The sequence below is a fragment of the Chrysochloris asiatica genome, unplaced genomic scaffold (assembly GCF_000296735.1).
Source record: "Chrysochloris asiatica unplaced genomic scaffold, ChrAsi1.0 scaffold00404, whole genome shotgun sequence".
NCBI lineage: Eukaryota > Metazoa > Chordata > Mammalia > Afrosoricida > Chrysochloridae > Chrysochloris > Chrysochloris asiatica.
The window spans coordinates 1,454,777-1,472,129 of record NW_006408922.1 but is presented as its reverse complement, the minus strand read 5'-3'; the positions used below and the strand labels follow the sequence as shown (position 1 = coordinate 1,472,129).

Sequence of the window (17,353 nt, the reverse complement as noted above, 5' to 3'; positions counted from 1 at the left end):
GTGGACAGCAACGTCAGTATGAATTTCTCACAATACATTAACTACTCTGTCCTTTTGAGACCTTCCTTGTCTTGGTGGCAGCAGGAGCTCCTGACTGGTGTGAAAGGTTTTGTTTTGTTTTTTGCAGTAACCTCAAAATCTTGTGGCTGATTTACAACTGATGTCCCCACATTGACAGCTAACCACATCCACCACTGCAGCCATATGAATCACACCAAGCTCTCACATGGCCACCACTCTTCCTCCCTCTCTGGCTGCCCCCATCACCATCCATATACACATGTATAGACTTCCACAGGCAGAATGTAAAAGACAAAGGACTTGCCTCCCAAAGACTATATGGATTATAGAACTATGAAAGGAGGTGACAGATCCTCAAGGATATATTGAAGCAGCAGCAAGCATGGATATATCCCACCCCCAATCCCCAACATGATCTGCCCACAGAAAGTGTCCACCCTCATGCCCAAACAGCAGAACACTGCACAGGAAGACACATCATTTCTCATAGAGCTCTATTGTGGCATATAATAATAGGTACTCTATATAAATTAAATTAAAAATAAAGCTCCAGCAGGTTGCACATGGTGGTTGTTAATAAATATATCTCTGGGTAATTGTGCCCAAGACCAGCTCATGACCACTCTTCCTCATCCAGAGAATTATACAAAAATAAATACAGGCTTGGGGAAAGGTGGGGGAGGGGGGCATGCCCAGTTCCATTCTGAAACTCTTTCTTATTCATACCATTGGCCTGTCCCCTGTCCCTCTCCACGGGGAGCCCTATGTTGACTAGGGAATTCAAGGACAGGAAGGCCTCTATCAGAAGCAAAGCATCCACTCACTGCACCGGCCAAATATCCTATTTCATCCTTCTGGGTATGGTGCAGTTCCTGTACTCTCCAGGGCCTCAGTGAGGGGGAAGCCTGTTATTGTCAATTCCACAGGCAGCCCCTATGAGAACCAGGCCAGAGAGAGGCACAGCACAAGCACCAGAATGGACACACCACTATTCAGAGCCACAGGAACCACCACCAGCCCAGCCAGGACCCCCAAAGTCTGGGCCAAGGGTCCCCGTAGCTGGGGTGGCAATCCACACACACATTCCGTAGGGTCTGCTAGGACATGAGACTTCTGTTGGGGCTCAAGACTTGGGCCTGAGCCCTTTTCACCTTGGGAGTGCATACGGAGCCTGGCCAGGCTAGAAGAACAGGCTTCAGCCCCTAACGGTTCTTGTCCCTGCCTAGGGGCTGGAGTGGCTGGCTCCTTGCCAGATATAGGAACCAAGCTGTCTGTCCACTCAGTGGTGAGCTCCATCAGGGTTTCTGCCATGGCCTCCCCTGGGAAGGTGGTCACCCTATTAATGTGCAACGAGTCAGTGTCCTTGCCCATCCCCTTACCTGGATCCCCAGTGAGCTGGCCCTCTATACCCAGACCCACAGAGCTGTCACATCCTGGACCCTCTCCCCATGGGAGCCACACATCTCCCATACTGGCTACCATAGAATGGGCCCCAGAGAGGATTTCCGGAAGTGATTCCTTGGGAGTGTCCTCTTCTGGGCTAGAGGGTGTAACAGAGAACCCCTCTTCGCCCTCTCCCTCCTCATCAGGGTCTTCTGTATCCCTGATGAGCTCTACACCACGTCCCAGCCGGGCATAGTGCAGCGTGATCTCCTCAGCCAGGGCACTGTTCAGGGCCCTCTCAGGGCCAGGCCACTTCAAGATTAGGTCGCGGTCCGTTAATACACCCAAGGGATGGCTGGGGAATGCACCCCCATCTGTGGGGCCTTCCCCCCCACCCCCCACTCCACCTGCAGCCACCGTGGCCCTCAGGCGGCTCAGGTGGGACAGATAGAGCTGCTCCAGCTCCTGGTCAATGGTGTCCTCGCCAAGCAGCTCCTCCAGCCCACTCATGACCTCCAGACCCCCAGGAGGCTCCTCCACAATAGCCCCTACCATGGAGGCCTTTCGGCATCCCCCATTCTCACTGGATACTTCCCATGTGGCCTCCAGCTGCTGCTCGTTGGGTTCCAGGAAAGAACCAGATGCCCCCTCACTTGCATCAGGTCCCGAGGCCTGGTCCCTGGGAGAGCCACCTAGGCCACAGAGTACGGAGGAGGCGGGAATCCTGATGACCGGTGCCTGAGGGACCTCTGTGAAAGCCACAAATGGACTGCTTCTGGGGACGTCACCTTCCTCTAGGGAGTTGCCAGTCACTTTAACTTCAGAAACCTACAGCCATGGGGATGGAGAGAAGGAGGGGAGGAAGAGGGAAGGGAATGAAGTAGAGGAGGAAATGGGATAAGCAGAGACAGTGAGAATGGTGACAGTCCACACCCAGCCCTTCAGGAATTTCTAGACAAAAACTCCTCAAAGAGCCTCTGTAATTCTCTAAATTCCAAAGACAGTGTCATCTATATTAATACAATAAAATGAGGTGGAGGAAAGGATCCAAGGACTCCTACTGTGGTGCTGTAGGATCAGCACTGGACTGTGAACCACAAGGTTGGCAGTTCAAACCCACTAGCTGCTCCTCAGAAACCCTATACAGGGTCGCTCTGAGTTGGAAATGACTTGACAACACTTAACAACAACAAAGTAGGCACTGGTGTGTCACTGCATGGTAATGGTGTGGCACTGAAAAGTTGGCACTCCTTGGAAACAGGGTCACTATGAGTCGGAACTCATAGCACTTGTGGATGGTACTTAACAACAACAACAACAACAAAGGAGCCAACAGCTTCCTGCAGATGATAAAATTGAAGAATTCAGTAGGCATCCCTATCTGGTAAATGACTCCATCAGTAACTACTGCAACTACACCTTCAACATAAATCCAGAATATCTTTATTAATTCATGACATATTTTCTTCTTTTATTAAAACAAACAACTATTCCCTTGGTCTGCCTTTTGAAAAGGCTTCTTAAAAATGCCCAATCTAGTATCAACAGGCACCTGGCACCCAGATCTTGGTTTCTAACTATCATTTTCCCCTAAAAGGAACCAGGGCTCCTTAAAAATATAGCTGTGTTTCCAGGTTTGGGGCAGCAGAAATACAAGATGAGTGTGGGATATCTTGTCATACCAGAAGATGAGGAAGTACTCAATGAGTGATCGGGGACATATCAAAAGGACTCAAGAGTCAATCTAAATATGCTCTCACTGGCCAAAGATGGTTCAGTTCAAGCATCAAAAATAATTTTAAAAATGCAATTAATTGAAACTCATCAACTATGTTTAAAACCCATGTGTTAATAACGACATACATAAAACAAAAATCTTCTAAGTGGTCACCTTTGGAGGAGTTTATTTATTCTGGAAACTGGTAAACAAGAGAGGAAAATGAAGTCTTTGTATTGTTTTTCCTATACAAACTATAATTCAAGGTAGCCCCATAGTTGATGTGGAGAAGTTTTTCTTCAGAGAAGAATTCCAGTTAATAAATGGAGATAATAGTAGAATTAAAATATTACCAATTTATAACTTTTAATGAGAGAATGGGCCAAGGAAATAATAATTAATGGTAGCTAAAACCATTAAATGATACGCTAATTGGGAACTTTATAACAGAGGGATGAATTCGACTAACACCACTTGAACCCACTGATTGATCAACCTCATCATGTGCTCCTGATATGATGAAATAGGAAGTATACAGCACACAAACTCACATATATAAAATTCAAATCTATCAATCTTTTGGAGCTAGCTACCAGTTTATAATAAATACAGTAGATAGAAAAATATAATAAACATGTTTCCACATGGATATAATCAATCAAATCCAAACTGTGAAAATTCAACAGGACAAATAACAAGTTTTCTTCAAAAAAAATATATTGTAAGAAAAGTAAGTGGGGTAGAGATAAACGAACAGATTTTTTAAATCAAAAGAGACACACAGTAACCAAATGTAATGTGTAGACATTGTTTGTTTGGATCCTAAAACACTTATGAGATATCAAGGAACTTTGAACACAGACCAGTATGTGTTAATTTTCTGAGTTGTGATGATGGCATTATCACTAAATTTTCCAATGAGTTCTCAATTTTTAGAGATACAAACTAAAGTATTTATGAATGAAACAATCTCTGAATTTATTTCAAAGTAATTCCATATGAAATGGGAAGGGAGTAGGTCAGGATATAGATAAAGTAGGATTGGACATAGTTGTTGATAATTATTGAAGCTGGGTAACTGGTATATATTGGTTCATTAAGCTACAATGGGGCTTCAAAAAGTTAGTGGAATTGAATTATAATGGAAACCAAGACACGAAGCAAATGTCTGTTATCTTTGGATGGAAAGCCGATCTGCTCTGTAAATCTCCACCCACTTCACAATAAAAAGTTCAGGAAAAAAAGGACAACAGACTTTTTCCAAAAACTTTTTGAAGTCCCCTTATATTTGCTCTTCCTTTATATATGTTTGGATTTTTTGTAATTAAAAAATATATAATTTTATTATAATTATATTAAATTATATTATCATTTTTATTATAATTATATGTAGTTATAATAAAAAATTAACATTAACATTCCACTATGGGTGCAGTCTGACTACTTCTCTCTCCCTCCCTCCCCGCCACCACCATCATCACTTGCCTAGACTGCTATAGTAACTACTTCCTCACTTGTCTCCCATTTCTACCCAGAGGGATCCTGGAAATACTAAGTCAAATCATGTCCTTCTGTTCACAACTCGCCCGCCCACATACTCAAAGTAAAAATTCATAGCATGGTCCACAAAGCCCTAAAGGATCTGTTCCCTGTTCATCTCTCTGACCCCACCTCTTATCATCACTTTCCCCCTACTCACTCTGCTCCATGCACACTAGCCTTGTCATTGTTCCTCACACACAATAATAGTCAGGGCTCTAGCTCAGGGCTTTTGCACATGCCTCACATGTTCTTCCCCTACTTTCCCATATGGCTCATTCACTCTCTCACCTTGTTCAGATCTTTCCTCAAAGCCTTTCCTGACCACCTTACCTAAAGTTGTACCACCACCAGCACACACTTACCCACTCCCACACACTCCCAATCCCCTTTCCTTGATTTATTTTTCTTAGCACTCATCATCATCTTAAAGATCATAATATTTTAACCATTATTTCATTTATTACGCCTCACTTCACTAAAATGTTAAGTCCCATTTTATTCACTATTGTATTTCTAGTTTCCATGACAGTGTATGGCACAGAGCAAACACAGAGTAAATATTTGCTGAATTAATGAATGAAACTTATGTTCGCCCTGGTAAATAACTGCATTCTACCCCACACCCATGCAGGTTCTTATTTTTGTGACCTCCCACCAACCTAGGGTGAGCCAGCCCCCACCACCCAGCCACCCAGGTATGGCCGTATAATGAGAACCTCCTATTGAGTTGTCCCACAGAGACTGCAAGGGCCTGCTTACCTGAAGTGTCATTTGGGGCCATGGACGGAGAGGGGTGGGGGCCACCAGGGGACCCACTGACTCCTGGACATCAGGATACTCTGCTGGAGAAAAGAGAAGGGTAGCAGCGGGGCAAGGCAGACAAACAAGCAACCTAATTCAGTGAAGACAATCTGCTATTAGAGCCACTTGCCAGTACTGCCTTTGATACCTTCTGTGACAGTCAAAGACAGAAGGTGTCTCTTAATTTTTTATAGAAAGAAAAAGAGAAGACAGAAATATTAAATATGAGCTAAAACTTCCACAGCTTGCCAATTGCTTACCCACAGCAGAGCTATTATCCATGCTCTTCATCCTCAGCTCTTCCTCGTGAGGCCTGTGGGGCAGAGGAGAGTGTGTATAGGTCTGACACCCTGAAAAGTCAGTTTGCCACCCACTGGTACCTTCTGAGCCTCTGGAATGAGCACCATCTTCACCTGACAGCTACTGATTTTCTTTTGCTGTCTTTCTTTATCCTGATTATGAGTCCTACCTACTCATTGTAGGAAATTTATAAAATATAGGACAGCATAAAGAAGCCAGAAAAAAATGTACATTATCAGGCAGAGGCAACCACTGTACCATTTTGAAAATTTTCATTCCCAACACTCTATGCATTTTCCTACATCATTCTGATTCTGTAGACATAGATTTATATGTCTACAGTGGCTTTGTCCATTGAACAATAACAAACATTGTTGTACTTTCGTAAGCATCTTAATTTTTTTTTTTTTTTTTTTTTTTACATTTTATAGCCATTTTCTTCCTACTGAGCACCTAGGATTCTTTTCGTTTTCCTTCTTTTTGCTAGTAGAAATTAAGCTTCCACAAATATCTTTGGGTACAATGTTATCAACATTTTGGATCATGTGATCACGGCTGTGGAGAAAACCACCTATTGGACAGAGTAGAACTGACCGATAGTGTTTCCAAGGCTGTTATCTTTCCAAAATTAGACCTTTTCTCCTAGGGAGCGGCTGGTAGGTTTGACTGCTAAGACATACTTATTAGAAAGGGCAGGTGGAGAAGACTGAGGGACAGAGGAAGCATCAGAGGGAAGGAAAACAAACAAGAGAATGGGAAAAGGAAGTAACCTGAGGTCTGAGTCCTGGGTCCTTCCCTGTCCCCTCCCACACCCCAATACCAGCCAGCCAAGTCACTTAATCTCCCTGAGCCTCACCCTCCTCACTTGTAAAATGACGCCAAGAGAAATGAGGATGTAAGACCCCAAACATCAGGTCCTGGACTGGAGCAGGGGCCTTCCCTAGGCAATTCAGATGGCAAGGTCTATTTAAGCCAGATCCTGCCAGTGATGGGGTCCTGGGCATCATGTAAAAACCACTGTTCTTAGTCACACAACTGAATAGCAAATGTCTAAAGATTAAGGCAAATGAGGAAAACGTCAACTAAAAACCATGAGGTGATAAGCTAATAGGGAACTTTATTAACAGAGGGATGAATGAGGCTGACACCACTTGAACCCACTGATTGGTCAATCTCCTCATGTGCTCCTGATACGAGGAAATAGGAAGTACAACAGCACACACACACAGACACACACACACAAATTCAAATCTGTTCAAAGACCTGAGAGGAGCTGAGACAATTGTTCAGATCCTGTTTTTCCTAAGACTCAACATGATGATGTTGACATTTCTGGAAATGTTTGAAACTGTGTGAAACTCAATCACCTTCACAGAAACAGAATATTACTCTACTTCCTTATAGTGGTTACAAGTTGGGCTGCTAACCTCAAGGTCAGTAGTTTGAAACTACCAGCTGTTTCATGGGATAAAGATGAGGCTTTCTGCTCCCATAAAGATTTACAGCCTTGGAAGCCCTATATATACAGGGTTGCTATGAGTCGGGACTGACACCACAGCACATAACCACCATCGCAGTCAGTTCTAAGTGCTTTACATATATTAATCTTCAAAACAACCCAGTGAGATTTGTTGTTATTAAATCTCTGAAATAGACAGTACTGAAACTGAGGCCAAGTAAATGTCACAACGTCATGCAGCCAGGATCCAAACCCAGGTCTTTTGGCTCCGAAGTCCAAGTTCTTAAGCAATGAACTGCGTCTTGGAAAAGGGAACTGGAGTCTTACCCCATTCTCATTTGCAATGCTTTCTAGAAGCAGAGGGAGGCAGCAATAACAGGATCCCTCCTTCATGAAGTACTTTCTTTGGACCTGCCTTTCCCTAATTATTTAGTCCCAGTGTTCTTGCTTCCATGGGACATTTGGCTAGACGATAACTAAACGCAGAAGTCACCTGTAAGAACTGCTTTTCATTAATTGACGGGTGGGTTTGAATCGCCATTGGGTCACCAGGGTTCTAAAGTCGAATATTACAGGGCCTGGAGTAAGGGACTCTGAGGGCCCCGTCAACTCCTGCACATCACATTTGATAAAGGGGGGATTCAGAGCAACAGGTCCTACACTAGTCTATTTCAGTGAATTTAAAATTCTGGTCTTTGGATTTGTGGCTCAACATTTCTACTGGGCTGAGTTTACTGACTCATTTTGCAGGTGTAGTCCTTCATAACCAAAAACTTCATCTTAGTATCTTCTGAATCAAGTCTCTTCAAGAAGACCCACAGACAGAAAGCCAGTCCTACCTTCCCTTGCCATCTGGCCACTCCTGGTGCACACACCCAGACTTCTAAAAGTAACTACAGAGTTGCATGTGAAAAAGAAAAGGGAAACACAGGAAGCAGCCAGCCAACAGGATAAAAACAAAACAAAAAACCTCCCAATCAAGCTGGAAGATGAGAGAAGAAAAGTAAATACCAAATAAGTTCTTCCTCTCTCAGAGTTATCTCTTACATAGTCAAGAAAAGTGAAAGCCAGGGGACATCCAAACATCAGGTCAAGCAATTCTGCCAATCCCAAGATCAGAGCCACGTATCAGAAGTAAACAGGTCACTCTCCCTTTCTCCAAAGTCAGAGAATGAAAGCAGGAGGTACAAACATTTATTGCTCACTTCTCTATCAGTGTGGGCCCTTCTCACTGATACAAGTATATTTGAAAACCTTCACATCTATCCTTCAGAGCAACACCCTTCCTCTTTTACTAATGTAGAATTTGAGGCTCAAGGAACCAAGTCTCTCTTCTCAGTAACTACACACCAAACTGCTAAGACCCAAAGAGTGCCCCATTTTGAAGACAGAGTTTGAAACTGTAGGTTAAAAAAACAAAAATAAAAGACACTAAATATCCCTGACTTATCTTTCACAGTAAAAATATGTCAGGGTAGTTGTGACTTTAATCTAAATGAAGATAGTAAGAGAAATCAAGTAAAAATTTATACTGACTCACTAGTCAGTAACAGAGAAGAGAGGTTCTTAGAAAAATGAGCGATTAAGAACAAAACTATACCTACAGTGTGCCTGCTGATTTTCAAGAAGGAAACCGGATCCTTTGGTACCAGCCCCCATATGCCACATGGTATCTCAAGGTCAGCAGGCAGCAATGGGCCAAGAGTGCATGGATTTCAATGTACACGTATCAGGGCACATTTTGGGCTGGAATCATCCTCTCAGATGGTACTTGGCATTATCAGTCAAGATTGTGTGGCCAGAAAGGGGCCATCTCAGACCTGCACACCAGTTTCCTGGGCATGACAATTCCTCTTGTCATCAGGAAAACATGATGGCTGCTGACCTCAGCCAGTGCCCAGGGAATTTAAAGGGGTAAGAAGAAAGAGGTGCCATCGGCCAGCCAAGACAGAACAGAAAGGTGAATCGCCAGAGACAAGAGAGTGACTCAGCAAGACAAGGCTGACAAGTCCCAAGGAGAAAAGCAGAGGAGACTTTCAGACACTTCACTGTCATCACCACCGCTGCTGTCCCAGGCCTGTTAACACCCCCAGTACTTGTTTTCAAAGAACTTCACCAGCCCAAAGTGGGTCACAAGTTGAAACCCAAAAGGAAATTCAGCAGACCCCAGAAACTATGTAGTCAACACAAAAATAATGCTGACTCCCTGGGGGTCAGGTGGCTTCAAGACCTACTCCAATACTCAGAATCCCGGTTACTCTGAGCCATCTCATCTGCTTTATGAAAAGAACAGGGTTTGAAGGCGGCTATGAAAACCACATTATCTGGGGCACTGCTTTGCCTTGCCTCAACTCCGCGATTCAGACAATCCAAGGGTAGGGGGAGACTTGACTGTGCTATGAGCTGCTTTTAGCCCAGTGCCTTTAATTATTTTGGCTATGTCCCACAGTACATCACAACCCAGCACACCCATACATGTGTAAATACATATATACATACACATAACTGGAAAAAAACCCTTGCTCATAAAACGTTACTTTTACTATAAGTGACACATTGACATTTCCTGCCATTCCTTTGTAATGCATGTTGGATACAGTAAACTGACCTCACATCTCAATAAAGGGTCATGACATGCCAATTTTGAACAATCCCTGCTCCATTACCTACCAGCTGTGCAACCTGGGGCAAGTTACTTATCCTGTCTATGCTTCCATTTCCTCATCTGGAAAGACAGAATAATAGTAGTAATAACTACCTCAGAATGTTGAGAAGATTGAGGAAATATTGGAAACTTGCCTGTAAAGTGTTTAACACACAGTAATTCCCCTCCATATACCGACTAAAGTAAACCAAGGCTCTGAAAAGGAAAGCAGCTTGCCCAGCATCGCCCAGCCTGGTGTGGCAGTTAAAAACTGGGGTGCTAGAGCAGGATCACCCTGGCTCTGCCACTTTCTTAGCATGTGGCTCCATCTCCATGTCCTCCACCATGATGTGGAATAAAGGAGAATCACTTTCACATTAAGTTCTTTCTCCCACAACGACTAAGATAATCTCTGGCCCATCATGTTTCCACTTTGGTTGTTTTGAGTTTTCAACTTGGATATCAAGTTGGATCCTATCTGTTCATTTCTAAGTGCACCTGAAAAATACTGAGGCCTTACTATGCATCAGTCCCAGTGCCTAGCCCTGAACACACCCAACTATAAAGTTTACAATTTAGTGTGGAGGAAGACATTAAAAAAAAAAAAAAACTCACACTCATTCTTTCAACAAACATTTATTGAGCACCTGCTAAGTGCCAGACACAGTGGCAGACCCTGTAGGAATACAGTGGTAAACAAAAACGGACCCGGTCCCTACCCCTCACGGAGCTTACAGTCTAGCAAGGCAGAGAGATATTCATCCAGTAATACTCTAATGAAGGTCTAACTATAGTCCATGCCCTTTAGAAAAGGAAAGAATGTCCTAGAACAGGGGCCTTTGGCCCAGACTGCAGGGTCAGGGAGGACTTAAGGATGCATAGAGGGGAGTGAGAGGTTGTTCAGGAACATGGTGGAGGAGGTAATGAATTCCATTTTAAACAAGGTAAGTCTGAGGCATCTTGGGGATATCAGCAAGTGGCCACACTAAATGTGGATACATGGAACTCACTACCATCAAGTCAGTACTGACTCTCAGCAACCCTGTATAGGGTTTCTGAGACTGTCAGTCTTTACGGGAGCAGAAAGCCTCATCTTTCACTTGCAGAGCAGCTGATGGGTTTGAATTGCCAACCTCGTGATTAGCAGTCCAGTGCTTATCAGTGCCACCAGGGCTCCTTTTGGGTACATATTGTTGTTGTTAAGTGCTGTTGAGTCGATTTTGACTCATAGCAACCCTGCATAGGGTTTACGAGGAGCAGCAGATGGGTTTAAACTGCTGACCTTGTGGTTCGCAGTCCAGTGCTGATCCTACAGCGCCACACTAGGAGAGGCTGAAGGAAATAGCAGGAAGAAAGGAAATAGCAGGAGGAGAAGCTAAGAGTCAAAGCAGAGGAGTGTGGTCCCACAGATAGCAAGGGAAGAAAACGTTTTTAAATAGGAGTAGTCAACCACTTCAAGACAAAAATCAAAAAACCCTCTGTGGAATTTGATAAGATGCAGAGGGCTGAAGAAAACATGGGGATGAAGAAGTAAAGGAGGCAAGTGTAGGTCATTCCTTACAGAGTTTGGAAGTGAAGAGAGGGATGGGTGACTAAGTGCTAGCAGGAAGAGAATATGAGGTCAAGGAATCCTTTTTTTTAAGGCAGTAGAGATGTAAGTAACCTAGTAACCTTGTAAAGGTTGCTAGGGAGGATCCAAGTGAGAAGGGCATTGAAAACATGCCAGGAAAGGGTAATTTTGTCAGGTTCTAGTGCAAACAGCAGGAAATGGGAACTAGAGACCAACCAAGACTAGGCTAAGGGAGGGAAAGGGCCCGCCCCCTCCTCACCTCTAACACAGAGGGAAGTCAGTTTGCAAGCTGTGAGGAGGAGTTCCATTTTTATGACTTCTATTTGTTTTGTGAAGCTGGAGGGGAAGTCTGAAGGTAAAGAATATTTCAGAGACACATCAGAGGAGACAAGAGTTGATCCAAAAGACAGCAGGACCGCCAGGCAGGGTAGAAAATGATCCTGATTCAATAGTGATGCTAATCTGCTCTGCTGTATGTCAATCTCTAACAGGACTTGTCTACTTAGCTGATCGCCCGTATTGTGAAAAAACTGGGATGAGGCGTAGGGAGGAATCTGAAGAGGTTGGGGTGGGATGGACAGACTTCCCTGAAGAAGTCTTCTTCAAACTGAAGGATCAACATGATCTGACTACAAGGGTTTCAAGACAAACATTCCTGGTGAAGAAAACAACAGAAGCAAGGGCCTTGAGGCAGGAAGAAGATTCCTTGGTAACAAAAACCACTGTGACAGGAGTTCAGAAGACAGAGAACGGCGATAATAGAAGCAGGCACAGGCAAGATGGGAAGGGAGACAGAAGAGGTGCTTGAAGGCCATGGTGAGGCTTCCTTGGTTTTCATTTTTTAAGAAAAATAGGATACCTTCCCACACCAGTCCTGAAACTTTGGACTCTGGAAGCCTGTTTGTCCAGGAGAGAGGAATAAAAAGTCTATCACACAGGGAATGTTAACAGGATTCAATGAGTATTTTGCTCAGCAAAGTGTCTAAGAAAGAGCAGGGTCTCTGCCAGTTCTCTTACAACCAAGCCCACTATACCTATTCCTCTCACCCAGTCCCACCACACAGCACTTTGACATCCTAGGATCAGTCTGCATCTCACTGTTCCTGCATGAACCCAGAACATAGTAGGCCAATAAATGCTGCTTGATGTGTTATCTCTGAGCCTAGGGATTAGCAAAAGCCTAGCAATTCAGGGAATGCAGTCATTTAGGTTTCTAAGATGTTCCCATAGAGCATCTCCAGTGTTCCCACCTGATGTAGCTATGCCCAGCACATAATGGGTCTGCAGTCAACATTTCCTGAATGAGAAGCCCCCATGATGGGGCCCCCACAGGTGAAGGATATTCCCTTAGATCCTCCACCATTTCCCGAGAGGTTGGGCCACAAAGGAGACTGTTCAAGTCACCAGCTACACACAGGTTTTTAAACAACAAGTTAAAATGTACTCGACAAGAAAGCCACCAATCTACAAAGAAACCTTATCGCTGATCTTGCAATGAGCACCAACCTCCTCTTTGCAAGAGCTGAGATCAAAAGATACAGAAGCTATCAAAAAACCATCTGCCCACTTAAAATAATATCACAAGTCATGTTAGGAACCACAGACCCGGAGCCAGATACCAAAACAATTGTCTGAACTGGCTGCTTCAATTTCTCCTTAAAACCACCCATGTATTTAAAAAGAAAAACACCCTCTCCACCCACCATGGCCCTGCAAAGTTTTGATTTCTCTGTTCTCTTCCTTTCACACTCTTTAAAATGACCAAACTCTGATACCCAAACTATCGCATAGGGCTCCCACAACAACTAGCTGGGATGACACTGTTTGAAAAATGATAGAAATGGAGACAACTGTGGGGCACTGAAAATTCTCCATATTAATCTGGGTGGTGATCACAGAAGTGTATACATATGAAAAACCCACTGAGCCAAACACTTCTGATTAGTACGTATTACTGTATGTGTACCTTAATAAAACACAAAGCAGGGAAAAGGAAGGAAAAAGGAAAGCACAAAATGCCGGTATGCTGGGAACACCAAGCTTGAAATCCAGAATTTACCTTAAATTCTTCCAGTACTTCAAGAGAATCAGTAGTTTAAAAAAAGCTTCCCTTGCATCTTTTACTTGGTCTTGTTACTCACTAAGTGGCCCTCGGGCAAATTGGTTCACCTCTCTGACCTACATAGCTTCCCCCTATACCACATATAGTGTGCAGAGAACTCAGTAAGAATGGACTTGTAGCATCTAACACAGAGATCAGTAAATGCTAGGCACTGTTATCTTTTGCAGCTACTACCGTACTTCAGTTGACCTGCCCCATGTTTGCTGTGTCTAAGCCAACCATTCAAAGTTGACTTAAACAGTAAGGAAAGTGAAGCAAAGCCACACAGCTGGTGAGAGGCAGAGATTTTGTGTAACTTTCTAAAGAGCCATGCAGTGAAACCTGAGAGTCGGAACTCTCAACAGGACTGCCGTGTTTTTCCATGTCTCACAAGTTTTCTGCGTTTGACAAGCTACAGTCTTCTATTTCTATTAATGGGAAATATTTGCATTTTCTTTCTCTGACAGGTCTCTGCCTTGCACAGGTTTTACCGCACTAGCTACTACGGCTCTATGAGCCAAGCTTGGTTTAGAGTGTTTTTACTCATATTCTAAGAGGCAGGTATTGTAATTATTTATTTTACAGATTAAGACATTGAAGCACAGTGCAATTAAATGACTTGGCTAAGGTCACAAAGTCAGGAAATGGCACGTGCTGGAATTTGAAGCTAGACAATCTGATGCCAGGATCCACATCCTTACTACCATAAGGAAAGGCATGCTGCCTGCACCATAGAGATTAAGTCCTAGGTTAAGGAGGGGACTCACAAGTCAGTAAGTGGTTATTTGCCAGCTTGCTCACCTACCCAGGCACATCTGCCCACCAGCCCAGAACTAGACCTTTCCGAACCACTCACAGCCTACAAAAGGCTTGCCAGGACCCAAAGAACATCAGATCCCATAAACATTTTGCTTCTGATCAAGCTTCTGATCAAGCATATACAAGTTCCAAACAGCATTTGCTCATTTCCACTCCTCCCAGGAGCAGGCAGATGTTTGCATTTCCCATATGGGCAGGGAAAACCTACTTTCCCCAGGAACCAGCCTAGACTTGGGAGACACAAAAAAAGAATCAGGTTAGCTACTGTCCTTGAGGAACTAATAGACTGATGGAGGAAACCTAGGAGAATCTCAGATCAGGGCCTCCTGGGGATGTGACTGGTTCATTCCTTCTCCCAACCTAATTGATCACAGATGGTATGGCAATAAACAAGTCAAGTCCAGGTTCCATCTTGTTCTGACTCTGCCATAGCCACTGCTTCCCTGTGAGTGCATGGGCTCAGGCCCTTACCTCCATAAGAGGTCTCAGACTAGATTAGAGTGCAATAATAGAGTGCACAGGCTTCAAGGTCAAGCACCATTAGTTCTTCAACCAATCTCTCCACCTCTGGAAATTTGGTTTCTTGCTGTCAAATGGGGATCAGAGTCTCTATCCGCCCTCCCTCCTACCTCATCTGCTAAGGTCCTTGGTTCACACTTGTCACTGAAGTTCTCTCCACTCAAGCCACTGTCCACCATTCATACCATGCTCACTTCCACTTCAGGACCTTTGCACTTACTTTCCCTCTACCTAAAACACCACATGTCTGTATAACTGCTCCTTTTTATCAGTCAGGATCAGTTTAAATGGTATCTCCTCAGAAGAATCCTACCTGTTCCCTTTTCTCCAAACTTTCTCCCCTCCCCTCCTTGTTGTCGGGTGCTACGGAGTCAGCTCCAACTCATAGCAACCCTGTGTAGGATTTCCAAGGAGCAGCTGGTGGATTTGAGCCCTCAACCTTGCAGATATAAGTCCAGTGCTGATCCTACAGCTCCACACCAGAACGCCCCTCTATATGTGTTCACAGGTCTCACCTTCTGAACAACCTGTCTAAAGCAGCAATTCCCTCCCAACTATACCCTTACTCGATTTTACTTTCTTCTCAGCAGCTAATAGTATCCCTATTTATTTTATCTGTTTGCTTGTTGTTCTTTCAAACTGTCTCTTATAGGAGCTGGTATGATCCTTGAAGGCAGGTAAGATGTCTGTCTTGTTCGGACTTTTACAGTGGGGCTCAATGAATAGTTACGAAGTGAATAAAACCCCAAAATTAACAGAGCCTAGCACATGTCTGTATTCCTGGTGTAGCGCTGTCAGATAAGCACTGGACTGCAAACCACAAGGTCGGCAGTTCAAACCCACCAACTGCTCCTTGGAAAGCCTGTACAGGGTCGCTATGAGTTGGAATCAACTCGATGGCACTTAACAACAGCACATGTCTGGCCTCCATTACTCTTTGACTAACTCAATGGGCCCTCCTCTTAGTCCTGGAGAGCTGGCCCGAAGGAGTTTGGGACCAGGATGCTTGTCCTCCATCCTAGACAGAACCCTACGTTGGCAGAGGTGGCGCTGGCAGACATTACCTGCGCCTCACTGGCTTCATGCAGCTCTTCAGCTGCCTGGCCTCAGCCTCCACCGGACCCTGGGACTCAGGCTGTGGCTCCAGCTGCTGCTGCTGCAGCCCTTCAACATCAGTGGGTGTGGGAGCGGGTGCGATCCGGAGCAGAACTGTGTAGTTGCGGCCATGGTTGTTGGCCCAGAAAGTGCCCTCGGGGGTCTCATAGCGCACCACGAAGTCCAAGCGCGCCCCATCGCCCGCGCCCTCAGCAAAGGGCAGCTGGAAGGCAAAGCGGTCGGTGCGGCCACCATCATCGGGCGAGGAGGCAGACACCTGGCCAGAGCCCAAGCCCAGATCCAGGATGGGGTCTCCTGCTCCTGTTCCTCCCGCTCCTGCCCCCGGCAGGCTGCACGGTACATAGCGCGCGGGGTGGTCGCAAAAGGAAGCCCAGCCGTCGTGTGAGGCCCGCACGTGCACCGCCTTCTCGAAGGAACGATTCAGCACGCGTACCAACCCACGCAGCACCGGAGGGCGCCCCCCAGGCACCCACACCCCCGCACCCCCGGGCACTGCTCCGGGAGGTGGCAGTAGCGCCTCCAGCTCCACCATGACGCGCCCCAAGCGCTCCAGACGGCCCGGCGCAGGCGGCAGCGAAAATGTGGGCACCAGGTAAAAACCCCCGCCAGCAGGAAGGGGGGATGGCGGCGAGGGCTCGGGGCAAGCCTCCTCTTCCTCCTCCCCTTCATCCCCATCCTCGCCATCGTCGTCCTCGTCAACCCCGCCGCCGCCGCCATCTTGCCTGGCCGCCGCCATCTTGCCCGCCCCCGGCCCGCCCCACGGCCGGTAGCAGCGCAGTTGCGCCAGCGGCAGCCCCAGGGCCTCATCGGCGAACAGCACCCTCCGTGGGGCCACCGCCGCCTCGGCCGAGGTGCGCGATTCGCCCGAAGCCAGCGAGGGGGCCGCGGGATGCCGTAGCGGGGTATCCACAGGGGCTGTGCGCGCCATATCGGCGGCGGCGGCGGCGGCACCGACGGCACCGGTGGCGGCACCGGTGGGGGCAGGGCCTGAAGGGGTGAACAGCCAATGAGAAGACCAGCACGGGAGAGGTACAGCTCACGGGGCGTAGGCGTTGAGATGAAGACAGGTACAGCAGACAGCCAATAAGGATGCCGCGCGCGGGTGACGTAGGCGGTGAAACAAGGGCGGGAGTAGCATGAAGCCAATGGGGATGCCCGAAAGGGGGCGGGGTCGGAGGCGGGTTGTTTGGGGAATCAATGGAGAGACGGGAATAGAGGTAGCCTGGAAATGGAATAAAGAAAACAGAAGTTGGACAGCCAATGGGGAGTCTGTGGGCAGCAGGGAAAGTGGACCACAGGCGATGGGCAGCAGGGAGCAAGTCCAGAGGCCCAAAAAGTGAGAGATCCGTGGGTTGGGTAGG

General features: G+C 46.0%; 1 protein-coding gene across 1 annotated transcript; it reads right to left on the bottom strand.

Moving 5' to 3' along the window:
• Window positions 1-954: 954 nt before the first annotated feature.
• On the bottom strand, window positions 955-16,920 carry PPP1R3F (protein phosphatase 1, regulatory subunit 3F). The gene is made up of 4 exons (XM_006876689.1): window positions 15,941-16,920; window positions 5,725-5,777; window positions 5,423-5,505; window positions 955-2,232 (listed from the first exon to the last, which is right to left on the bottom strand). The coding sequence occupies exons 1-4, from the start codon at window positions 16,918-16,920 to the stop codon at window positions 955-957; spliced, it is 2,394 nt and encodes a 797-aa protein (XP_006876751.1).
• Between the last annotated feature and the right edge of the window lie 433 nt (window positions 16,921-17,353).